At 38.3% G+C, this 27,487-nt stretch overlaps 1 protein-coding gene across 2 annotated transcripts in view; it reads left to right on the forward strand.

Moving 5' to 3' along the window:
- ank2b (ankyrin 2b, neuronal) overlaps positions 1-27,487 on the forward strand; it is a 206,942-nt gene continuing 179,455 nt past the window's right edge. Inside the window, exon 1 of one of the 2 annotated variants that reach the window (XM_008434870.2) lies at positions 1-262. In XM_008434870.2, the coding sequence (XP_008433092.1) occupies positions 179-262 (84 nt within the window). In that variant the 5' untranslated portion in view covers positions 1-178. Of the gene's footprint in view, positions 263-19,236; positions 19,393-27,487 lie in introns of those variants that run through there. The other variant, XM_008434873.2, reaches the window with a different exon arrangement.

A 27,487-nucleotide genomic window follows, 5' to 3' on the forward strand; every position in this document is an offset into this window, starting at 1 on the left:
TCCTCCCCCCACCCTTATTCTGGCTGGGTCGGTGCTTGGCTCAGCCGTAGAGTGAGGACTGAAGACAAGAGACAGGCGCTTCTTTTCACACAGAGGGGTGGACAGGAAGAGAAAAGGGACTAAAATCTAGAAGAGTAAACTGGAGTGAGTTGGTTGTTTTGGTGCTGGGGGGGACAGGATGAGTGAGGACAACCACTCCTACAGGCTGGACCCCAGCGATCGCATCAATGGGCTGGGGCAGAGGAGAAAGAGACCCAAGAAGGTAAGTGGATGGACGGGGTTGCACATGGTGCTGGGTGTGGGGATGGAGAGGTGGAGCAGGTGGAGCAGATTATGGGGTTTATTGTGCTGTTTTTACGTGATATCCTGCCTTGATGGCTCCTGTCTCCATCTTTGGGCAACATGAAGCTTTTTCGATCAGGCTAGCTGGACCTGCTGAGGCTAGCTGGACCTCCTCTCTTCCCTGTGTTGTTGTCGTGGACTCCTCCATGTAGTAGTAGGAGGAGGGAGAGGAGGAGGCTCCTCTCACACACTGACAGGGTGGGTCCCTGCTCTGCTACTCTGTCGCTCTTTGTGTGCCTGTTATTAACTTTGATCAGCCTCCTCACAGTGTTGATGGCATGTTTGACAGCTTATCTGATTTCTGCAGCACCTAAGGCATGCAGCCTTCTGCCAACCTCTAGTGGGACACATTTTTATGATCAGAAAGGCATGTTAGAAATTTTTAATTCAAAAATACTTTATTAATCCCAAAAGGAAACTAAATGTTGTAACTCATTAATTTAGATTTTTCAGAGTTATTGAAGATGGTGATGGCTGTTGGCAGGAAAGATCTTCTGCAGCAGTCTGTACTGCACTGACTCTGAAGAAGCCACTGTTGCCCATAATTTTCTTGATTCTATGAAGAATCCGTCTGTGCATTGTCATCTCCAGAGGTTAAACAGTTGTCCCCAGAACAGAACCAGCCTTCTTTACATCCCTAATGAGCCTTTTTAGGTCCCTGGTTCTGATGCTTCTGTTACTTACTGTTGTGTCTCCAGTCCAGTTTGTTGTCAAGGCCAACACTAAGGTATTTATATTTCTCAACCATTTCCACTTCTTTTCTCAAGATGGAAATTGGGTTTGACCTGACCCTGGTCCTCCTGAAATCTACAATCATCTCCTTTGTTTTGTTCACATTCAAGATGAGATGATTGTTTCCACACTATGACACAAAGTGCTCCACCAGCTCTCTACTCAACTTCTTGTCCATCACTGATACAACCGACAACTGCAGAGTCATCTGAGTGTTTGTGTAGATGACATTAGTTTAAACTTGTCCTGGAAGTCTGAACTGTGCAGAGTGAAAATGAATGGTGAGAGAACAGTCTCTAAATTCTGAAGTCCTTAAGTCTAAATTCTATAGCATTTTATTCATGCATATTACCTAACTCAGGGTATCAAAACATTTGTGTTCATCAAATCCAGTACTCGTATGATATCTGTACATTTTATGCTAATTTTTAATCTTGGTGAATAATTTCCCCTCAGTATAGATCTTTTTTATGTTTTGTTCTATAAAAATATAATTTGCTCCCTGAATATTTTTATATTCTTAGACCATCTTTAAATTCAGTTTGTGTAATTTATATTTATTCTCAAGTCAGTGGTTTAGATGTCTTTTATGACGTGTTAAACCAACAGAAAATTATAGTAGTTCTCTTCCTTTTTTATCTATTTATTTTCTGGTATACCCCAGGCAAGTCAACAGCCAGTTTAGCAGTCCAAATGAAATGGCAACTAACATCAAGCAGCTTCACATTAGAAATGTTTTGCTAAAATTATGCGATGTTGCTGTTTATATCAAATTTATAAAAAAATATTTTTGAATATATTTGTTGAATCTGTCACTGTCATGACAGTTTGAGACAGACAATCTGTGAAAACGTAAATCTCCTGTGCCGTCTCCCAGTGCTAGCTAGAAACAACCAATCAGAGCCAGGAGGCGGGTCTGTCAATCAGTCTCAAATGGCATTGTGTCCCGTTCCCCCCTTGTATAACTGCACTGGTCTCAATAATTCATAGATTATTGTAGAAACACGGAACACCATGAAAACTATAAAAAAAATATTAACCTTTAAGGGTAAACTTCCACAAACATTGTGTAGTACTGTGTTCTTTTTTTCTTTCTTTCACAGAATTGCAGTATACAAAGTTTAACAATGTTACTTTATTTTTTTAATATTACAGTGTTGGCCAGTTTAAAAATAGTAGCTAAGGGAGGAGGTGGTGGTTGATCTTTTCACAGATTATCTGTCTAATAACATACTCTCACGAAATGTGACAGTTATAAATAAATATATAAGAGATGTATACTTTACAAAAGTTACATTCTGCAGTCTTTAGGCCAGAACTCATCGGATCCATTTTGACATCTGATCCAATGGTAAATTAGAACCCGTTAAAGTTAATTTGGGCTTGCAGACTGCTCATGATTGCCTGTGACTGCTTCTCAGACTGTCTGACCAATCTTGGTTTAAAACTGCACTGTAATTTGATGGGAATCTCATGAGTGAGACAAAGTGAGGCATGGTGGCAAAGTAAAGCACATCCATTTAGGGGATGATACAAACTAAGTAATTTTACTGAGAAAAAAAATTTTGCTAGCCAAGGCAGGAGATAAGAAGTACAAAAAGAAATGAAAGTGTGAAACTGTATTCTTATCTAAGCTTGTTCAAGCAATTTTGATTTATTGTCAGACTGTTTTCGCTGGTGGGATTTCTAATGCATGCTTTTGTGTGAATACTTAATCTCTCGGGTCCACTGGTTTTGAATCTGTCTTTAAAAAATCGGAACAGTGTGTGAAGATTTGGACGCAAGTGGTGTGTCTTGGCCTTTAACGTTGACCTCTTTCTTCCAACCTCCTATCTGTCCAGTCTCTGTTGGATGTGCTTGATTCTGCCAGAAGAAAGAAACCAGGCACTCTGGCATTTATTAAATTGTTTAATGTAGTGTGTTATGGGTTGGAATCGAGGCTTTTTGTTAAAACGGTTATGCAGCTGGGTTTGTGCAAGTCCCTTACAATTTTTGAACATGCAGTGTGTTTTTGATACACTACAGTTGCATCAGCTTCAAACAGTGTGATTATTAGAAACCTGGATTACTAAGGGAAATGATCTGCTGGATGGTTTAGATGGATATCAAATGTTTAGTCAGAATAGGTTAAACAAAAGGGGAGATGGTGTTGCACTGTTTGTTAGGTCTGGATGAAGATGTACTGTTATTGCTAACATGACATTTTCAGTTGATAACTTGATGGAATGTTTATCTGTTAAAATTGAGGGTAATAGATCTGGTCATATGTTAACTAGTTGTGTTTATCAAACTCCTGGCTCATCCATAGATGAGTTTAGTAAGAAAATATTAGAGATGTATGAAAGGCACAATGAAAAGTTTACTTTTATTTGTGGAGATTTTAACATTGATTTGTTGCATATAATGAGCATACTAAAACAACAATTTATAAATACTATGTTTGGTTTAGGTTTCTATCCATTATTTTTAAGACCTACACACATAACTAAAGACGGTGTGTCTTTGATTGGTAATATTTTTATAAATGAGTTCAATGTGAAAGCAAAAAGTGGATTGTTGGTCACAGATATAACTGGTCATTTGCCAGTGTTTACTATGTTAGATATTAGCAATCAGTTTAATTTAAATGTCACAAAGCAAATTACTAATTTAGTGAGAGTAAAATCACCTGAAGCTGTGGAAGAAATGAGAGTAGAATTATTGAACTATAATTGGCAAAATGTTTATGTTGATGATGTTAATGAGTCATATATGTTTTTGGAAATATTTGAAAGAATTTATAATTATTATTGTCCCCTTAAAGAATATAAACAAACATACAAAAATAGATCGACTCCCTGGATGACAAAGAGTTTGGAGAAAGCATGTATAAAGAAAAACGAGTTGTATACGGATTTCATTAATTGCCCAACACAGGAAAAAGAAGAAAAATATAAAAAATAAGTTAACAGTGCTGAGGAAATAAAAACAGAATTATGATAGGCTACTGCAAAAATACAGCAATGATATTAAGGGTACTTGGAATACAATTAATAGTATTATTAAAAATAACAAAGAGAGATTTTCCAATATGTATTAAACATAAGACTACAGTGGAAAAAAACTGAGGATATTGTAGAAATCTTTAATAAGTACTTTGTTAATATTGGTCCTAATTTAGTAAATGAATTGCCAAAGGCTAGAGATGGAAAACATAATTATAAATTTAATAACATTGATAATATTAATACAATGTTTCTGGGAATAGTGAGTGAAAGTGACGTAATAGATGTAGTTAAAAAATGTAAAAATAAGAAATCCATCCATCTTCTTACACCCTTGTCCCTCAGTGAGGTCAGGAGGGTTGCTGCTGCCTCTCCAGCTAACATTCCAGGTGAGAGGCGGGGTCACCTGGACAGGTCGCCAGTCTGTCACAGGGCAACACAGAGACACACAACCATGCACACACACACTCACACCTAGGGACAATTTGGAGAGGACAATTAACCTGACAGTCATGTTTTTGGACTGTGGGAGGAAACCGGAGAAAACCCACCATGCACAGGGAGAACATGCAAACTCCATGCAGAAAGACCGGGGCCAGGAATTGAACCCAGAACCTTCTTGCTGCAAGGCAACAGCTCTACCAACTGTGCCACTGTGCAGAAATCCAAAGATTGCAATGATATTGACATGGCTATTGTGAAAGAGGTAATTTATAGTATTAGTAAACCTCTCACTTATATTTGTAACAGATCGTTTTTTAACTGGAACTTTTCCTGACAAAAATGACAAAATTCTTAGAAATTATTATAGACGATAAACTTAGTTGGAAGCATCTAATAGAATGTATTAGAAATAGAGTTGCAAAAACTATTTAATGTTGTTTAAAATAAAAGATTTAGTAAATGTTAAAGGCCTGCATACTATATTTTCCTCTTTGGTTATGCCTTATTATTTGTCTTATTGCTCAGAAATCTGGGGAAATGCAAGTAAAACAAACATTGATGTATTAGTTAAGTTGCAAAAAAGCTACATTTTATTAATAAGCTGGGATACCGTGAACCAACTGATAAACTCTTCTTTCAAAGTAATATATTAATATTTAAAGATATTGTTTATATAAAAATACTAAAAATAATGTATAAAGCATTGAACAAAGATCTTCTGGTATACAGAAATTATTGAAGAGGGAATAAATATAATTTGTGAGGTTTGTTTATATTTCAATGTGCAAAACAGAAGAGCCAGATAAAGTCTAGATGCGTTTCAGTTATTGGTGTGAAACTATGGAATGAATTGAATGATGATTTTAAGTTATGTCCTTTCTTGGTGAGCTTTAAAAGATCTCTAAAATGTAAAATGATAACATCTTGCGCTGTAGATTTATATATGTATTGTGAAGATATCTTGGTAGGTTGTTGTATAAATAGGGTAGGCAAGAACAAGCTTGGCCTATTCCTTTTTTGATAAATTATGGGTTTGTTTATTGTTGTTTTGTTTGTGTCATGTGTTTAATGAGGGCAATTAACCAAAATAAAGTATTGATTGATTGATTGATTGATTGATTGATTGATTGATTGATTGATTGATTGATTGATTGATTGATTGATTGATTGATTGATTGATTGATTGATTATTGGCCAAAATGGACAAAGTATTTTGTCAATTTCAAAAATACCTGATGGTGTATTGAAATCTGTGATCTTTGGTCATTCATTGTCACACACAATTTGATTGATGATTTTGGAGCTCCCAACAACAAAAAGCGGTCTACAATGTCAAGTTGTGTCCAATATGTTTTGGGGAACATCTCAGCTGCAAGCAACATCTGACTAGTGTTATCTTTTGTCTTGCCCTATGGAGTGACTGAGTCAATGGGTTGAGCAGTCATCTTGAACTTCAGCTTTCTTCTTCCATGGGTTGATGTGCCACTGGGCAAGGCACTGAAGTCTGCTCTTACATGCCTTTCTAATCATATGCATGCATCCCATCCCTTCCCAACCTGGAGTGCCTCTCACCAGTCACTCCGGTGGCACTGTTCACACCCTCAACTTGGTGTAAAACCTTTTTAGGAAAGTTTAGGAAGTTGTTTTGAATTTTGCCGTTTCTTAATGTGATACTTCAAAATGAGCATAAACAACTTTGATTTCAGAAAGGCAGTAGCTATGTTTCCATCATGGACTGGATGGCTGAATCAAACTCTCATTGTGACTCCTGACACCACCGGTTATAAAGTTGCTAGCTGTTTTGATTCCTCCATTTCTAAGGTGTGATCTAATCAGAGAACTCTTGGTGTTATTTTTTTTTTATTATTCTGAAAATAATTTTTTTTCTAAAAGTGCAGAGATTGAAAACAGAAGTTTGCATACACCTAATAGACTTATTAGATGCCTAAATTAGCTAATTTATCTTGACAAAGTTGCTGGAGTGACAAATCAGAAGAAGCAGTCACTTTACTCTGAATATCTTTTTGCATGACTTAGGTTGAGGGAAAGCAAGGCCTCTGGCTGAGACAGGTAAGAAAGACAGTAATGCTGAAACTACAAATTAAATTGTTGGTGAAAGCAGAGGCAAAGCATTTGGCAGCAGGGAGCATTCAAGATCAATGAATGAATTATTGATGTACTCCCCTCCCCCATGCTTATATAGGCTCACTGCATCTCACAAACACACCATTATGGTGGCCTACAGCATTAACTTCCCTGGCTGCTTTACGTTGGGACACAAATTGTGCATCTGTAACTTAGCAGTGTCTGTTTCAAAACCTGTACAGTCATAATCCATCACATAAGACCTCTGGGAGTGATGCTTCTCTTTTTTCTACTTTGGGTTGAAAAGCAGCTCCTATTTATTGTTTTGAGCGACAAACTTTTTTTCTTGAGAACATTTAAAATATTCGAAGGAAATTGCAGCTTCAATACATGACATCCTTTGTCAAAGTTCCCCTTGACATACTATTGGTGGCGCTCAGAAAGCAACCAATCCAGGAGTGCCATTTATTTTCCTTGGTGCCGATTGAATGTGCCACCAAGAGCAGACATAAGGATGACCATGGATGCTAGCTATGCAGTTGTGCCAAGACAGTTTCCACTTAAAATGCATTACTATGCATTTTAGTAAAGCATAGTAATGCATAGTATGCATTACTATGCATAGTAGTATGCATAGTACTACTATGCATACTAGTAGTATGCATAGTATTATGCATACTAGTAGTATGCATACTAATAGTATGCATACTACTATGCATACTAGCATTACTATGCATTACTATGCATAGTAATGCATAGTATGTATAGTACTATGCATTAGTACTATGCATAGTACTATACATACTATGCATTAGTATGCATTACTATGCATACTAATGCATAGTATGTATAGTACTATGCATACTTTGCATAAGTACTATGTATAGTACTTTTATAGTATAGTACTAATACTATACTATGCATAGTATTACTATGCATACTAGGTATGCATAGTAATACTATGCATAGTATTACTATGCATACTAGGTATGCATAGTAATACTATGCATAGTAATACTATGCATACTAGGTATGCATAGTAGTGCATACCTAGTATGCATTACTATGCATACCTTAAAATGCATAGTAATGCATTTTAAGGTAAATTTGGTGTTTACATTATTAAGGTAGGCAGTTATAAGCATGTTTAGTTGGAATCTCAATTATTTTGGGATTTTTGCTATTTGAAGGTGATTGTACTTCCTAATCTACTACGTCAATACTGAAGCTATAATATTTACATTATTTTTATGTTGTCGTTAGGTCTTATTAAAGACTGATATTAAGAACAGATGTGGGTACTCAAGTGTGTGAGAGAGATTACTGTAAATCAGGGTTTAACTGATTACTGCTCGGTGTTTGCGGAAGTAATGTGTAGTTTTCTCGCCTGGAAGTGAGAACAGCCTGTTGAATGTGACAGGTTGGCCAATCAGAAAGCACAGATTCTCCTCCATGCTTTCCCCTCAAAGCATGGAGGAGAATCCAAAACAGCTGACAAAGCCACGTGGACATCGGAGGTGATATGTGAAAACATGACTGTTCATTCAACATTTTGTGCAAAGAGTATCCACAGAAATGACAAGGAGAGGAGTTGGAGCGAAGTTGCTGCAGTTGATAAACCCGGTAACTTTTCACCTGTTCATCATTAACATGACATAAATAGGTTATAATGATATTCATTCAGTCAGGGCTTGACGCTGACACTAGCCACGTATTACAGGTAAATTTTAATTGTAACTAGTAAAACATTGATTAATGCCTGGTTTTAAAATTAGTTAACTGGACTTGTATCCATTATTTTGTGCCTATTGTTCTCAATGTAATTGTAAACATTAAAACAGCAAATACTATTTAACTGAAGCTTAACAGAAAACAATCTAAAAACACAAATGGGATAAACAAAAAAACACAACTGCAAATAGAATTGCCGCTGTATTTGCTGTGGTTCTTTTATCCACTCTATTGTCCAACACCTTTTCTTTTCGTTACAGTACAGTGTGTTGGCCCGCCTGACTCGGTCAGCTAACACAGTTGTCAGTCACAATAAAACCATCAATTTCAGTCTGTTCAACAACCGCTTGTTCATGAGTAAAGGGTATCTTGTGCAGGATATAATCTCTGACCAAAAGTAAATTTTTTTTGTGCTTAACTGAAAAGTGGCAACTGCTGAATGACTTTGCTCCACTCAATGACGCTACTCCTCCAGGGTTTGTTTACATCGCTCAACCTCGCGATTATCACAAAATAATCGATTATCTTGTGATAATCTACGGTGCGAAGTGGAGGGTAGAGCGTGTAAACTGTTCCTGTCTGTCATTCATTTGAAGCAACTGTATGACAGCTCTCTGGACCAACTCCCACTGTCCAAAATATAACAGAGATTTTATTACTGAGCTTGCTGGATTCCTTTCACATCTTTCTACAATCTCACCAAACATAATACTTCTTGGAAATTTTAACATTCATGTGAACTCCTCTTACCAAAGCCTTCATATCCTGCTTGGACCGTTTTGGACTCCAGCAATACACCAATTTCCCCACACCTTTTAAATGAGATGTCTTGGATTTAATTTGTTGCTCAGGAGATATTACCCACTGACTGTAAAGCGGATTCCTTGCTCTTTTCAGATCACATGTTTGTATCATTTGGAGTTAATATTTCTCGTTCTAAATCTAACCTCCCATGCAATATACAGTGGGGCAAAAAAGTATTTAGTCAGCCACCAATTGTGCAAGTTCTCCCACTTAAAAAGATGAGAGAGGCCTGTAATTTTCATCATAGATATACCTCAACTACGAGAGACAAAAGGGGTATTTTGGCCCATTCCTCCATGCAGATCTTCTCTAGAGCTGTGATGTTCTGGGGCTGTCGCTGGACAACACGGACTTTCAACTCCCTCCACAGGTTTTCTATGGGGTTGACATCTGGAGACTGGCTAGGCCACTCCAGGACCCTGAAATGCTTCTTACGAAGCCACTCCTTCGTTACCCGGGTGGTGTGTTTGGGATCATCGTCCTGCTGAAAGACCCAGCCACGTTTCACCTTCAATGCCCTTGTTGATGGAAGGAGGTTTTCACTCAAAATGTGACGATACATGGCCCCATTCATTCCTTCCTTTACACGGATCAGTCGTCCTGGTCCCTTGGCAGAAAAACAGCCCTAAAGCATGATGCTGCCACCCCCATGCTTCACAGTAGGCATGGTGKTCTTTGGATGCAACTCAGCATTCATTCTCCTCCAAACACGACGAGTAGAGTTTTGACCAAAAAGTTCTACTTTGGTTTCATCTGACCATATGATATTCTCCCAGTCATCTTCTGGATCATCCAAATGCTCTCTAGCAAACTTGAGACGGGCCTTGACATGTCCTGGCTTAAGCAGGGGGAACGTCTGGCACTGCAGGTTTGAGTCCCTGGCGGCGTAGTGTGTTACTGATGGTAGCCTTTGTTACTTTGGTCCCAGCTCTCTGCAGGTCATTCACTAGGTTCCCCCGTGTGGTTCTGGATTTTTGCTCACCGTTCTTGTGATCATTTTGACCCCACGGGGTGTGATCTTGGTGGAGCCCCAGATCGAGGGAGATTATCAGTGGTCTTGTTCCATTTTCTAATAATTGATCCCACAGTTGATTTCTTTACACCAAGCTGTTTACCTATTGCAGATTCAGTATTCCCAGCTAGGTGCAGGTTTATAATTTTGTTTCGGGTGTCCTTTGACAGCTCTCTAGTTTTGGCCATGGTGGAGTTTAGAGTGTGACTGTTTGAGGTTGTGGACAGGTGTGTTTTATACTGATAACAAGTTCAAATAGGTGCCATTAATACAGGTAACAAGTGGAGGACAGAGGAGCCTCTTACAGAAGAAGTTACACGGCTGTGAGAGCCTGAAATCTTGCTTGTTTGTAGCTGACCAAATACTTATTTTCCACCATATATTGCCAATAAATTCTTTAAAAATCAGAAAATGTGATTTTCTGGATTTTTTTTTCTCCCGTTGTCTCATAGTTGAGGTACATCTATGATGAAAATTACAGGCCTCTCTCATCTTTTTAAGTGGGAGAACTTGCACAATTGGTGGCTGACGAAATACTTTTTTGCCCCACTGTAACTTTTCATAGTATTAAGGACAATCACCTGGACAATTTATCTTATTGTATTAATAGTCTACCCAATGTTGACTGTTTTCCTTCCCCAGATGAATTGATTGCACCTACAACAAAAGCCTTAGCCTTCCAAACAATCTTGCTCCACTTAAAATCAGATCTCTCATTCACTCATACTGCACCTTGGTTTACTTCCACTTGAAAGCAAAAGAATGTCAACTCAAAAGACTACAGGAAAACTGGTATTAGGTTCTGAAAAGATCATAAGGCCATAAAGACTTGTCTTTTGCAAAAGCGGAGAAGCGTGTCAGACTTAGCAGTTTAGCTAACTCCAACGAGGCTTGCAGCCCTTCAGCACATTGTCTAGAACAGGGGTGCCCAATACGTCAATTTTGATCGACCAGTTGATCGCGGAAAGGTTTTGAGTCGATCTCGGCACCCTGCCAGCATGCCTGTGTGGGCCCCATGTGGGGAAAAGGAGGGTAGACCAGATGGGTCCCATATGGGTTTGTCCGCGAGTTCCATGGTGGCCCCACATGGGTTTGCTCATGTAGGGCCACAGGCAAACGTGGGCCCCACATGGGCCATAAATGGACAAACCATGTGGGAGTGGAATCCGCGGAAAAACACATATGGGACCCATCTGGTCTACCCTCCTTTTCCCCACATGGGGCCCACACAGGCATGCTGGCAGGGCAGTGGGTGACAAACTGAACGCCGCTAGGACGCGAGACCAGCACTTCCTCTTCTGACAGACTTATCAAAAATATTCACTAAGATCCTAAACATTTGTAGCTTCATTAAAAAGGAATAATTATTAAAATAAACGAAACATGTTAAAATTAATAATTTCAGTAATTATTGTTTCGACAAGGTGTTGCATAATTCAGTGAGTTTCTGTTCATTAACAAAAAAAAAGTGACTCAAAGACCGACTGACGAGTAGAGCAGGAGTTTAAATTAGCTGTTGTTAATTTTAATCAGAAGAGGAAGAATTAAAATCTTTTGACTCATTTTATTCTCTCCTCTGCCCAGATTCCTTGATGCCGTCACCGTATCAGCTGAACCATAAAGACAAGACAAACGTTTTCCCAAGTCCAAACATAACATTTATTAGACAAACCACTAATGAAACTGACAGAATTCAATAAAATCACAGACCAGCATCCAATTCAATATTTACCTCACTCGTCAGTCATCCACAAACGTTACAGGGAACCATTTCACCGCCGCACCGTTCCCCGGAGACAGCATCACAGGTAACCCTGGAGCGATCTGATCTTAAGGTTCCGGGTCCTATACTTTTAAAGGTATAGGATTTGCTGTATTCAAATTAGGGGACTGTCATTAGCTAGTTCATTTAAATCTAGTTGACTATGTTCCAGTAAAAACCTGTTTCTAAGATCAAAGAAGTGTTAATTCAAAATGAATGAAGACAGATGTTTTTTATGACCCTCCCAGAGGAAGCTCTACTCTGTTGGCAGGACCAGATTGTTTTACACCAGCTGTTAAATCTCATCAAAATGGTCAAAAGGTTAAACTCACACATAGAGCCACGACCAACTGTGAATGCCTGCTTGGTCCACAGAGAGACTAGCTGTGTTTTAAATTATAAAGAACTACAAGCTAAGTTATTTTAATTCAACGTAGTGTAATATGTTTCAATAGAACTATCCTACATAAGAGATTACGCTAATTAAACCATGGATATAATTTGGAGAGAATTTTCTTATTTAAAACACTTCATTTTATCTAATATTGAACATATGGTTAAGTTTTAAATTTATTTTCTTAACACTGTTCAACCACCGCTGTGTTCATGAGAGGCTTATTAATAATCAAGAAATAAATATCAAGCCTGGAAACCTGATATTGCAACGGACTGAATGTTGTGTTTTTAAAGTAATCGCTGCTTAGCCTGAATGGGGACGCAGGCGGTTGCCACGGCAACAGGTGTGAAAAGAGTAAAAAGGTAGGAATGGTTTTGAGTTGATCGTTTGTTCAGGTTGTTTTACCTTTGCTGTGGCTCTTCACACCTGCTGTAGTTTCTGAACATTCAATAAATGACAAATTTGGACTAATTATCTCGTTTGTTTGTGAGTCTATGTCACAACAAACATCAAATAGGACAAATATATTTCATTAAGTTTTAACAAATTCTACCGCGATAATTATGTGAAATGAAATTAATTATATCCCAACTTTATAAGATTTGCTTTTACCTTTACTGGGCTCTTTGGTTCCTCGCGTCAGTCTGTAGTTTCTCATATTGAGGTCATCAAACCAAATTTCAGATCCACCAGGACTGACTGACACCTGCTGGTGTCAGGTTTGAAACCAGCTTCTAACTGAGAAACCAGTAACAACCTCCCAGTGTCAGAATCTCACTGAGGAGATTAGGTTTTCTGTCATTTTATTATTTCTGCTATAACCAATGTATATTCGCATATAAAATAAGTCAATAGAGTTTAATATGCAATTTTTATGTCTTTGTGTCATGAGGTAGATCTCAGGTGGGTGGTGAGAGAAAAAGTAGATCTTTGGTCTCAAAAAGTTTGGTCACCCCTGACTTAGGTGGTTTTGACTACAGCACTAGTTAATGGTTAAGTGACTGAATTTATGTAATACTGGAAGCTGGAATTGAACTTGTAAAATCTTGAAATCAGAAAGTAGTTCAACTTGACACGTTGAACTACAGTCAAGTTGGGTTCCAGCAATTAGTATCAGTGCAATTAGCTCTTAATGCTTCAGCATGCCTAGAACTTTTAAATGATTTCATGCTCCCAACATTGTGGGAACAGTTTGGCAGAACTTGACTTTCTGCACAGACTCCTGGCCTTTACCCAGAAGTCAGAATTAGAGCAGAACCATGACTCCATGTCCAACATCACTTTGTAGATGTTCTCCTGACAAAATGGTCAGATATTCCCATAGCTCACCACTTTGCTTGACCATCTACTATTACACACCCAGATGGATGTGTAATAAATAGAATAATGCAGGAGAGAAGATGAGCAGCAGCAACTATGGCAGGTTGGACTTCCTGAGCTGCTGAAGGAAGTCCAGTCTGCTGGATTTTTGTCTGAGGACCAGAGATTAAATTCAAATGAAGTATTTGTGCAAATTAGTGAAAAGGCAAACTGACCAACAGACAGGAAATATGCTCCGTCTTTTCATTCCAAATATTTTTTTTGTGACAGGCTCTACAATGACTGCTTCGGTTGAGATAAAAACATGTTTGCTTTCACTCTTTAGTCAGGTCCTCCCTTCACTTAATCTTCCCTTTAATCCCTCACCCCCACTACTGCATCTCTATCCTAACATCTCAGTCATACAGCTCCTTCCATGTCTTGTTTTTAGACTTTCCCTTTCTGGCACCAGAGTCCATATGTGGGTTTGTAGGCATGAAGCCATGAGGCCTTAATGACAGTCTGCCTGCAGTGGTTGAGGCTAATCCAGTTAGCTTAGTTCTGTAGTGGGTGCGCTCATTGTGCCCTGCCACCCAGCATCACTTTTGTTCCCACTAATCCCATTGGCACACCTCATATATAAATAAAAGAATAAATATATAAATAAAAGAATCAATATATCAATAAAATAATAAATATATATCCAATATAATAAATGAAAGAATCAATAGAAAATAAAAGTAGAAATATATAAATAAAAGAATCAATATAAAAATAAAAGTAGAAATATATAAATTAAAGAATATAAAAATAAAAGTAAAAATATATTTTGATAAGAAATAAAAGCATAAATATATGCTTTGATTGATAAGTGATAAGTGTCACACTGCGTGCTGAAGCAAGCAGTGTCTAATATAAAGTTAGATTATATATAACTTTATTTATATATAACTTTATTAGACTATATATGTTGCAATAATTGAATCTGTTGAGGCTATTGGTTTATACAGTGGTGTGACCAAGTCACTGTGTTGTAAGTCTCAAGTCTCTGTCTTCAAGTCCGAGTCAAGTCTCAAGTTGAGAACCTTTAATTTCAAGTCATTTTGAGTCGTTTTTTATAATTTGCAATTATACATAAAATTCAAATAATAGACCATTTGTTCTTTTTAAAATCTGTATTTATCTCAAATGATAGAACATGTGCAGCTGAACACAAAGTATAAAAAACATTTTTAAATTGGACCTCTTTATTGCGCAGTTCTGTTAAACTTGATATTCAATAAAAATAAGTTTTAAAAAAATGAAATAAATACATATGAAGTTATCACAAGTAAACTCAGGAAGGTCTGGTGCATTTATTTTTCTGCTTTTATTTGTAAGTATGTTAGTTTCATTCCTCCGTAAATATGAGCCAGATATTCTAAACACAAAATTTATTTGGGACAGTCACTGTATTTGGTCTGTTTTAACAAATAAACCACATGAAAGAATCAAAATCATTGCAAATAAAGTGAAGTGGTTTTGAATTTGGATGTGATGGTAAAATAAATAACTGTCAGGCCAAGTGGGTTAAATCTACAGCCAATTTCACATCAATATTGATAAAAACATGTTGTKTGAATCAAGCTGGTCAGAATCACTAAACACAAAATAATGAGCTCATTATTTTATGTCTTACTCAGTTAACTATCCCACTTAGTGTTATATTCAGGGTCAGTCAGATTGTACCATTTTTATTTTTACAGAATTTTTTTGAAAGATGACCAAAAAAAGGATTTTTTTTATTTATTTGTTTTTCCAGCAAAGCTACTTGGAAATGGGTTCTGTGGACATGTGACAGTCGCGTCGGTCAGTGCATTAAGTCAAAAACAGTTGACTTAATGCACTGACTGCAGTAAACAATATATTGTCAATATAATTTCCCAACGTAGATGTCTTCAAAYACACCAACCATCCTTAGATGMTACTGGACCGGCTCATCATCATGATGGACAGAGAGACTCTGTTCCCTGAGTTCAGGTCCAGAATCTGCTTTCTGTTCCGGAGCCCCGCTCACTATCCACCGGCTTCCTGAGCTAATAACACGGTGMACATTATYTGTGGAGGCATTTGAAGGACCGGATTTATGGTAAACCATCACCAATTTAACCCGGAGCACACATGCTAACACGAAGTTAGCTAAAGTCAACTATCTTACAGCAAAAGAAAAGGGCCACCTACCGTCTTTGTGAAGCTTCAAATGCCGGACAAAGTTGGACGTCGTGGCATCTCCATCCGATATTCTCTTCTTACATGTTTTACAAGTTGCAGTTGGTTTTTTATTCTAAAGTTCATAACCTACGTAGCCGAAAGAAATTACTCGCGGAAGCATATTCGAGCGCCGCGTTTTTTTAAATGTCCAAATCCTGTTAATTTCATTGGTTGTGCTGCAGCTACACACACATAGATACATGAGGAGAGAAGAAAAACAGAGGGACGGTCTGCGCATATTGATACGGAATGAGAATTAAATTTTAAGACTGAGTAAAAAATATCAAGTCTTTTCAAGTAAACGGCTTCAAGTCGAGTCAAGTTCCATGTCAATGGCATGAAAGTCAAAGTCAAGTCCGAGACTTTGAGCATTTTTTCAAGTCAAGTCTCAAGTCGTGATTTTAACGACTCGAGTTCCCACCTCTGATAGATACACCTTGCTAGTACTGGGTTGGACTCCCTTTTGTCTTCAGAACTGCCTTAAGTTAATCCTTCGTGGCATAGGTTCAACACGGTTCTGAAAACATTCCTCAGACTCTGGTCCATATTGATATGATAGCATCATGCAGTTGCTGCAGATTTATCAGCTGCGCATCCATGATGAAAATCTCCTGTTCCACCACATCTGGTGATTGTGTTGACATGATGCTCAATTGGTACTAATGGACTCAAAGTGTACCAGGAAAATATCTGCCACACACTTTGATGTGCACCACCACCAGCCTGAACCGTTGATACAAGGCATGATGCATCCATGCTTTCATGATGTTGACACCAAATTCTGACCCTACCAGCCGAATGTTGCAGCAGAAATCGAGACTTGTCAGACCAGGCAACGTTTTTCCAATCTTCCATTGTCCAATTTTGGTGAGCCTGTGCGAATTGTGGTCTCAGTTTCCTGTTCTTAGTTGACAGAAGTCAGAGAGACTCTTCTGCATACCTCGGTTGTAATGAGTGGTTGAGTTACTGTTGCCATTCTATCAGCTCGAACCAGTCTGGCCATTCTCCTCTGACCTCTGGCATCAACAAGGTATTTGCGCCCACAGAACTAAACCCTAGAGATGGTTGTGCATGGAAAATTCCAGTAGATCAGCAGTTTCTGAAATACTCAGACCAGCCTGTCTGGCACCAACAACCATGTCACATTCAAAATCACTTTAACCACCTTTCTTTCCCGTTCTGATGCTTGGTTTAAACTGCAGCATATCGCCTTGGTTGTGTCTACATGGCTAAATGCATTAACTTGCTGCCATGTGATGTAAAGCCCCCCCGGAGAGGCGCGGTTACTGTCCCACACATAAAAAACGTGGGTTAGAGTCCCAGTTAAACAACATTTAACTAAAGTCCTACGGGGTTTAGAGTCCCAGTTGACAGCGTTTCAACTAAAAACCTAGAGGTTGGAGTCCTTGTGAAACGACATTTTTGACTGAAGTCCCAGAGGGTTAGAGTCCCAGTTAAACGACATTTAACTGAAGTCCTAAAAGGGGTGCGGGTTTTAATGTTTTTATCTTTTTTAATCTTTTTTTTTTCAAAATCTCTCTTTCTTACTGTTTATTCAATGTCACATACTGTTTTTTTTTTTTTTTGTTATGTAAAACACTTTGAAATGTCTTTCTGCTGAAATGTGCTATACAAATAAAATTTTATTTGATTTGATGTGATGGGCTAATTCCACATTTACATTAATGAGCAGTTGGACAGGTGTATGCAATAAAGTGGCTGGTGAGTGTATATGACAGTAGGGATTGGCCAGCAAGGTATACCACAATGCATTGGCCCACCAGCAGCAGAAAATTATTAAACCACTTTTTTATCTGTCACAAAAAGTAATATATTTCAAATCCATAGCTGTGTCCAAATTCAGGGTCTGCAGCCTTCGAAAGACCCGGTCTATGTAGGACAGGTCCTTCGCAGACCACAAATAAACAAAAACCGGAAGAGAAAAGCTGTGAATTTGGACAGGTCTAGCCTTCAGTCAGCTGTCTAGCGTCCACCTCAGCGTAACTTATGTTCCCTAGCAACTGTGACAGCGTGAAGCACAGAACGGCGAAGGAAAAAAAACTGCTGAAGTTTGTTCTTTAGTGATGTATTACTCCTGATTTCTGTATTATTCTTCACCTGTTGTAGTAAAGGCTGTTCAAAGTGAAAAGGAAATCTGTTAGATTGATTCTAAATTGTCCAAACATGTTTAGCACGTTTCTACAAGGATAAATATAATCAAATTATTTGTTTACAAATTTAATACTCTCCAGATCTCACATAAGACATTACAGCTAAATAAAACTACTATATTTGAAGACTTAAATTTAATCAGTCAAACCGATTTGCTCAGAAATAAATTAAATACATTGGTATGGACCCGCAATGAGTCATGGGATATGGTGAGTTGTGAAAGATAGACCAGACCCATTGTTCAAATCTGAGGAAAAGTAAGGCCGCATTTGAAAGAGTCTTTGAATTCGGACAGGACTTGTCGCCGCACTGTCACATAAGCGGTCTACAAATCTGGCCTTTGAAGGATGCAGCCCTTGAATTTGGACATGGCTCATATGTGAACCTCCAAGAATAGCCAGATCTATTTTCATAGTTGGTTGTAATAATCACTGTGGCCCTCTAGAAGTTGATGTGACAGTTTCATCCAGCCAACCCAGGGGGGAAAAAACTAAAGGTTTTCATTGGAGCCTGTTCCTCAGTGTAAACTCCAAATGATGGTATGACGCAATATAAATCCCATGATAGGCAGTTTTGATTAACATGTTCCCTGAACACTAATCTGGTCCTGAGATATGGAAGGGAATTAGACTCCACTTTGTGTTTGCTGTGGTTTAAAACATGAACATCTTTACTAGATGGAAGTAATCTCTGAATGGAGCTAAAAGAGCTTCAGATAAAGACATTTGCTGTAGGGAGCTTAATTAAATTCAGTTAGCTGGGTTGATTTAAGCAAATGATTTAAAAGTCAAGTCAGTTACATACACAAAACTTTTACACCAGGTCTGAACATTTATTCTGATCTTTTCACTTTTTTAAGACGGATAGCTCAGAGATCTCCAACCTGGAGCTCAAATATTTATTTATTTCTATTGAATTTGCTCCTTGACTCGCTAACTGTGAACGTGTTTACATGTTCACTCTTCCCTTTATTGTTTCTCTGTCTCAATATTTGAATTCTAGGTCAGTTGAAAAGTCTTCTCTATTTTTATCCACCTAATCCCCTTTAAGAATGCACACACCCCTCAGAGGTCGTGCATAGACATGTGTGTTTGTGTGTGAAGTCCACTGCAGTGTGTTAATACCTCCAGCATGTTGCGCACTAATCCACACACTACCGGCAATACTGTTCTTCCTACCCCACCCCCTACCCCCAAACCCATCACCAACACACACATCTCTCCATCTCACTCACATGTCAGTAGCGGCAGCCACACTTCCATGTTGGCTTGGAAACATTGGATATATTTGACCTGGGGGAGTTGGAGCCTGGTTGGGAGCATTTATGATCGCAGCCATGGTGGTGGGAGCAACAGGCCAGGCAGGCTCTGACAGACAGGTTAGCAGCACATTTTCACTGTTATGGATGAAGTTGACTTGTTGTGTGGCAAACTTCACTACAACTGTACCCTTAAGTGTAGCAAATAAATCTAAGACAGAAACATTCTTTCCCATTTAATATGTGACTTTTTTGTGTTCATTGAGAATGATTGCGTATTTTCTGTAGTTTGCATTGAGCTCTTTGTTTTCACTTGGCACTTCATGGTTTCTAATTTTAAACAGCAGTTCAGATTTCTTTTTGTACCCTCTGGGTTTACAGCCCCTAATCTCTCGTAGCTGTCTTTTTCCCCTGGATTAAAATCCTAGAAACTCATTAGCTGTGCAGCTAGTTAAGTAAGTCTTTGAATCACTTTTGGAATTGTAGTCTTTATGAGGTGTCGTAGAGCCAACCTGGCAGAAGAGTAGACATTCCAGTTACAGGTACAGAATGTGATTGCAGGACAAGATTTTAATTTTTACCCTGTTCACAAAGAAGTCTGGGATGATTATCTGTCTCTTGTTCTTTTAAATCTGTATAATAGACTTAGTGAAAGCAGGATTTTTTAAACAAATATTTGCCGTGAATGTGGCTGATAAAGCATCCAAATTGCTGTGAAGCATTTTGCACTTAAGTCACTATGACGTCACCGCAACTAGTCGACTTCGACTTGACTTTTATCATGTTGTAGTTGACCTTAAAAAATATGAAGTTGTTCAATCCCTAATTATGATACAGATCCCACTGTTATGATTCTGGCTCATCTGCCTGCTCGGTTTTCTTCATCAGGTCCACCTGCATGCTACTGCGCTGCAGCACAATTAGGCTCATGTCATCCACCTGTCCTTCAGCAGTTATATTCAACACTCAGCCAGGCAGACCTCATGCAAGGGCGTTTGAAAGCCCTTGAGTGAGTTACCAATCTAAAAATCAAAGGACTGAATCAGTCTTTAGCAGATTTATATCAGTGTTTCTCAATTCTTGTCCACACCAGAAATCCAGTTGTGAAATTTCCTCGCTCCTAAATATTCCTCAGTCAACTGTCAGCTTTATTATAATAAAATTAAGTGTTTGGGAAAGACAGCAACTCAGGCCACTTAAACAGACGGAACAGGGTCAGCGCATGCTGCCGCAGAGGGGTTGCCAACTTTCTGCAGTCACTACAGACCTCCAAACATCCTGTGGCCTTCAGATTAGCTCTAGACCAATGTGCAGACAACTGCATGGAATGAGTTCCCATGGTCGAGCAGCTGCATCCAAGCCATACGTCACCAAGTGCAATGCAAAGAATCGGAACCACGCTACTTAGTTCCAGTGAAAGGAACTCTGAATGCTTCAGCTTACCAAGACATTTTGGACAATTCCATGCTCACAACTTTGTGGCAACAGTTTGGAGCTGGCCCCTTCCTCTTCCAACATGACTGTGCACAAAGCAAGGCCCATAAAGACATGATAGCACAGTCTGGTGTGGATGAACTTGACTGGCCTGCACATAGTCCTGACCTCAACTAGATAAAACACCTTTGGGATGAATTAGAGCGGAGACTGAGAGCCAGGCCTTCTCATCCAACATTAGTATGTGACCTCACAAATTAACTTCTGGAAGAATGATCAAATATCCCCATAAACACACTCCTAAATCTTGTGGACAGCCTTCCCTGAAGGGCTGAAGCTGTTCTAGTTGCAAATGTGCACCAACGTCATATGGATTAGGAATGGGATGTCACTTAAGCTCATATGTGAATAAAGGTTTGAATAAACATTGTGTGTTTTACCATGTGTACACTATGGTACACATATGTATGCACATGTATAGATGTGAAAAGATACAAAACGTGACACATAAAAACGTGCATCTCGTGACAGATGAGATGCACATGTTTATCACATGTAAAATATGTCATACACATGTGAAAACATTGGAATCCCATAGGTTTTTATCACTAGGCATTCAAAATTCACACTGAAGTTATGTTAAATTATGTAAGGTGACCACAATGTATTATTATTATTAGATACATGTGCTTTTATATGTGATTCACGTCATTCGCATGTGAAAATTTGTGAAAAACACATGCGGTTTTTATGTAGTACATGGTTTTTACATGTAATTTTCACATGTAAATGTCATGTGAAATGCACATCTATGCCTTGCTTCATCCAGAAGTTCTGGTCTCTCAACTACTGAGAAACTATTTCTTTCTGGAGGCATGGACTGTGTTGAGATTTAAAAATTTACCCAGTCGCTAATGTTTGTCCATGACTTATGTAATGTGCAGTTCAACTTTAGGAAGCTTACCTGAAATGTCTTGTGCTGCAATCAACCGTCCTCCACTGTGGAAAAAAGGGTGCTGATCAAAACAAGGTGATGTTAATTCAATATTTTTGAAGTGTGACTGACATGGACTGATCAGTTTCCTTCACTTCCTTTGATGCCATTGCTAAAACTACAGGCAGAAAATCAATGTCATGGTTTACTACTACTCCTTCTGTTCGCTGATTGGAAATCTACCAGAAGGAATCTGAGTTGGCAAGATTTGGATAGAGCGGAATATCACAGGAAAGCAATGGTCAGCCTAGTTATCATCTGATCTGAAGGTATTTTACAGTACAGGAATAAAAAAATACTCTATATGAAAAAGGGGAGGAGACCGAGCCCTATCCAGCCATCCATCCATTTTCTTACACCCTTGTCCCTCAGTGGGGTCAGGAGGTGCTGGTGCCCATCTCCAGCTAGCATACCGGGCGAGAGGCGGGGTCACCCTGGACAGGTCGCCAGTCTGTCGCAGGAGACCGAGCCCTAAACAAACTGTATCCAGTATAACATAACTTCAGCTGAGCAAAAACCCTGTATTTTGGAAACCTCATGATAGAATACCACATAAACATTTTATCTGTAACTTTTATTTTTTTTTATTTTTAACCATTTTTCAGACATTACTAGAGAGTTTTTTTTCTCATCTGATGTAAGCTATATGAATCATGATTTTTTTTTATGGATGTCATCATAGTCCTAAGTTTTGTTTCATCAGTAAAATTATCCACGTACTTTTTGAAATTGGATGCATGTGTGAGCTGCTTCACTAGAAGGAAGGCTGAGAAATGACTTCAGCTCATCTTCTTTTGATAATCCAACCCTGCCAGTGAGGGGCAGTCTGTATCATCTATGTGAAGGTATTCATGTGCATGAGTCCAATAATGTTTCATTGTTTTATTAAGAGAGGAAAAATTATTAAGACTTTAAAAACTTTTTGACTCGTTATATCCTCTCTTATGCCCGGATTCAGAAAATGCTGTGTGCAAAGACTGAGATCACGCAGAGATAACGGCGTCACAATAACCAGCATTTATTCAAGACAGATGAATACTATCACCAGAAAAGCACATCACATAACATCAGAAACCTCAGAGCACAAACAACACATGAATTTACCTGAGAGAAGGAAAAAGACAAAAGATGGAAATGACGAACAAAAAGCAAAGACGTCTTTGGAGAAATTGCAAAGAGCAAAATCTAATTTGTTACTCCTATGTAGAAAGTTTTATAATAAAGGCATATTCTTGTCTTTAATTTATTCAAATAAGGCGTATCTTTGCTCATCCAACCAGGAGCTGTCTCTGACCCTCTCCAAAGCCAGATCTTGGAAGCAATCTGCTTCCAAGATCTAAGGCCATTTGTCGCCTCCATCTAAATAACGTGGAAGCAGAGACTCTCCTGAACTCCTGCTGTTTTATGGCTTTTTATGGATCTGTGTGAAAAGCTGGAACTTCTCCTGATGGTTTGCCACTCAGACAAAGGGCAGATCAAAAGATCTTAGGAAATGATCTGCTGTATCTACAGGTAACATAAAGGACAATAGGGCAGAATAAGTTATTAATTTTAAAACTATAATTAGGCTATTTCAATCAAGACATGTTAAGTTTTGAAACTAACATATTCTAAATTCATTTTCTTAACAGTACAATAAAAAGAGGATTGTGATGAAGAAGTGTGTAAAGATGATTAATGCTTGAAACAGAAGGTAGTGGATGTTATGGCATTCAAACCTCCAGGGAATTCCGGCTTGGCTCATGTGGCTTTATTGGACAGGGCATGATGATGGGAGGGGAGGGGGCGGCAGAGGGTGAGCTCTATTAGTCCATTGTGTCCTCTCTCCCACGGATTGTTCTCTTTATTATAATACCTGACTCGAAGATTGCAGTAGTAGCAGAGGAGCCCTTGGCCTCGCACACACACATGCACACACACTGACACAAATGCCCCTTTTCCACCTGCTCGGCTCTACTCGGCCTGCTTTACCAGCGTTTCCACTGGCATTTTTTCAAGGCCGGCCCTGCTTTCATGGGTGACGCAAGCTTCACTCTTGTTCACTGATTGGCCGTGGGCGTGGTCAGATGGAGCAGCAGAGAGAAGAAAAACGAAGGCGTAACGTTTCAAACTTGTTGCAACACGGAAGTGATGGAAGTTACAAACAATTGGTGAACAAAGATGTCTGCTTTTCTTTGCATCAGATTTCAATATTCAGCAGCAGCTCGATGGAGACGTGAGGAATGAGTCATTTTTGTCACCGTAGTGGAGAAAACGGAAAGCCTCGTTGGGCGCTTTGGGGCCTGTTGGGAATGGAAATCCCGATCGATGAATCATAATTTGTATTGACACACGGAACATAAAACCAGCCAAGAAAAGCATTCAGACTTTACTTATTTTATTCACTTTCAGCGCTGAAAGGAGACGCTTTAACCATTACATCTGAGAAGAGTTTCTAAAAAAGTCTGTAGCGTCTGAGGAGAAGGAGGAGGGCAGCTGATTATATGGACTGAAGACACTCCCTCAAATCACACCATGCCTCTGTGGCCTGAGAAAACATTTATTTTCCATGAGAAATGAACCTTGGTGTCTTAACAGAATCAAACATGTAACTCTTTACTACAGGCCTTTTGTCTAACAGCGTCTCAACAGGTCGCTGCACGGTGAACACCAACACAGACACAGTTGATGCCGCTGCTGCTCTCCAGCCAGGTGAGCAGTTTGTAGATATATCTGTCTGGTTGTTACTATATTTAAGGTTGCATACATACAGTCATGGAAGACATTTAAAACACAAAGGTCTGCTGTATTTTTATTGCTCAAACACAATATGTGCATTTTCTGAAGATACTCAGTTACACATTCCTGTTAAATAACTGTCAATATTGTACAGCTTGTAGGCCTACATTTGTTTTTTATGTCTTATCTTTGGTGCTTCTATTGCTTCTCATTTTGCTGTTGTTGCATCGGAGTTTCCCCCATTGTAAGATAATAAGACATGTTATATATTCTATTATTGTAAAATGGCTACATATCAGTTCTCTAATTAAATTATGAATTATTAATTGTAGAATTAACAATAAGCCTGAAGGGAACCTTGGTGGTATTTAATCCATGGCTGTATATCTTCAACGGTCTAAAACTTACAAGTAATTACGTTTGATCTTTAATTTACACAACTATTTCAGTTATTTATAATTCTGTATGTCTGGATGGTAAAAAAAAAAGTGTTTGCATATATATAAAGTAACATGTCTGTTTTAAATAATTCCTTCTGTGTATATAATTTCAACATTAGTAACTCTGTTATCTACATTTATGAGTTACAAGACATAACATCTGATTACTTTTCCAGGGAACAGAAGAAGAGGAACATGGCTGACATGATGAACGATGAAGAGAACCGTCAGAACAACTGGATCTCCTTCAGGAGGAAGCAGCTACCAGCAGAGATGGCAGAGCTCCATGAAGAGGGTTGAGGCAATCAGAAGAAAAATAAATGCTGTTTTCTCTTAATGAACAAAGTCTAATTTTTTATACTAACTCCACACATTGTTGTACTTACTGTTGTTTGTATGGCATCAAGGTCCTAATACAATCCTCCCAAAATGTGAGGAGCTTTTGCCAGAGTGAAAATAACATTATATTGTATAAATATTTCATTGTCACTTAAAATTGCAGATTACCAATGAAGGTATCCAAAAGTGAATACATTATCCAGCAGACCAACATTTTGACATTATTATCAAGAACTCAAAATACAAGTCATGTTTGTTAGTTTCTACTTTATACATCATTCTATCCGCTCATTGTTCAGCTGTTTGCCTGGAGAATCTTCAATGTAAGAAAGTGAGAAAATGTGTCCAGTACCTGTAACCTTAATTAGTGATAAACAAGACTGAGTTTAAACTTTTAATTCTTAGAGACAAAAATGTGAAAACATGGAAGGTTTATTTAAATCTAGAACCAGTCAGATCAGAAGGAATACAGCTTTGTTTTCAGTATAACTTGAACCTCAGATGAATCATAATTAAACATATTGAGAAGTTAAAAACAACAGATTGTTAATGCACTTCAACTCTAAGAACATCAGACACATTTTTTAAAATTAGAAATGTTTCGTCAGCACATTGGGGCTCATGTAATTCCTGCTTCAGAAAGGTGAAGGTCTCTGGACATCCTGAAGGTAAAAACCAACTGGCAGTCAGGAAGACGGACACTGATGAGACGTCCTACAACTCAGAGGAGCACAAAGAACCATGATGGTCTGCAGGGACAGTTTAACATCTGAAAACATATTGGAATATATTATGAATGTGTGGCACCATCATGCAATTCTGACACTATTAACACATTAAAAATGGGATTTTCAACAGCTATTGACACCTTGTTCTGCTGTGCGCATGGAGATTGAGGGCTTTCGTCAAGAGGTTTTAGTCAGTCGAACACAGCCAAAAATGGACAAAAACTCTGTGTGTCCGTGTTCCCCTATCACCCACCTCCCCTTGTGCCTAGCAGAGGTTTTCGTATTTAAATGAAGTTGCTGAGAGCCATGCAAATGCAAATCAACTGTTGAGCACCACCTTTTGACTCTTATTCATTTTGTAGCTAATCCCTTTTAATTTCTGTTCACCATAAAGAAGTATGTTTGGAGAAAGAATATTAAAACAATCTCTTATCCATTAAAATATATATTACATGTGTGTTAGGAGCACTGAAAAACTTAGTTTTGGTTGAATTTATTATATAAAAGCAGAATATGCATGATTACATACAACAGACTTTTGTGAAACGTGATCTTACTTTGACATTCCTCCCATCTGAAGATTTATCTTGTGATGGGAGGAATTGCACAACTTAATCAAAAATAAAAATAAAAAACATGTTCCAGAGTGGTAGATTGTACATAAATTATTTTTGTGAATAATATTCAAACTAATGTTAATGTTCACTGATTGCTTTAAAGACCCAGAGTCATGCTATATTGGAGTGGTAGTGGTCATTCCACATCACAATACAGGACTTAAGAAACTACAGATTTTTCAGTATTCAGTTGCTTAACTCTCAAGTTTAAATTGAGGAACAAAATGGTTGAAAGTTTGTGATACCTTCTGATAGAGTATAAACATTTGTATTCTTTTTTTAAAGTTTTGTTAGTTAAGCATTAAATATAACTCACGGATTATGAATCATATTCTGTATAAACTAAAAAGGAGACAGCTCAAAGTAGAATTGAGTAAATTAAACATATATACATCTAAAAACATTTTAGCAATAAATTATAATAAAAATAAAATATACTGTCACGTAACTTTTGAAAAAATAACTTTTACAATGTATTTTTTTCTGTCAACTTTCATTTAACACTCCAGTCCAGTTGGTGGCAGTAATGCGCTTTCATAGTCTGTCAAGAAGCCGCCATGGACCTTACCACAGGGCCCGCCTTTCATTGGCTAATGCCCATTTTACGTCACAGCACAGCTATCACGTGGGTTACCGGCTCACAAACTCATGCTAATGTACATTGTGGACTTACCAGACCAACAGAAAGTTTTTGCGTCAGGACTCGATAAAGAATGGTTCTCCACCGTCAGTGGGGTATCTGTACAGGCGATGTCAGGTATCCTGATCGTGTTTGTGGAACTAAAATTCACAGATTTCCAAAATCTGAAACGGAAAGCCTTGCTTGGATCAAAGCTTGTGCACGACCGCATTTGCAGCTCAACCGTCGTAGGATCAATAAGAACAAAGTGTCTGCTGGTGTAAGTATTATTGCTTTGCTTTCTTTGTGTTTAGTGAATTAAAAAA

This window comes from Poecilia reticulata, linkage group LG18, assembly GCF_000633615.1.
Source record: "Poecilia reticulata strain Guanapo linkage group LG18, Guppy_female_1.0+MT, whole genome shotgun sequence".
NCBI classification, from domain to species: Eukaryota; Metazoa; Chordata; class Actinopteri; order Cyprinodontiformes; family Poeciliidae; genus Poecilia; species Poecilia reticulata.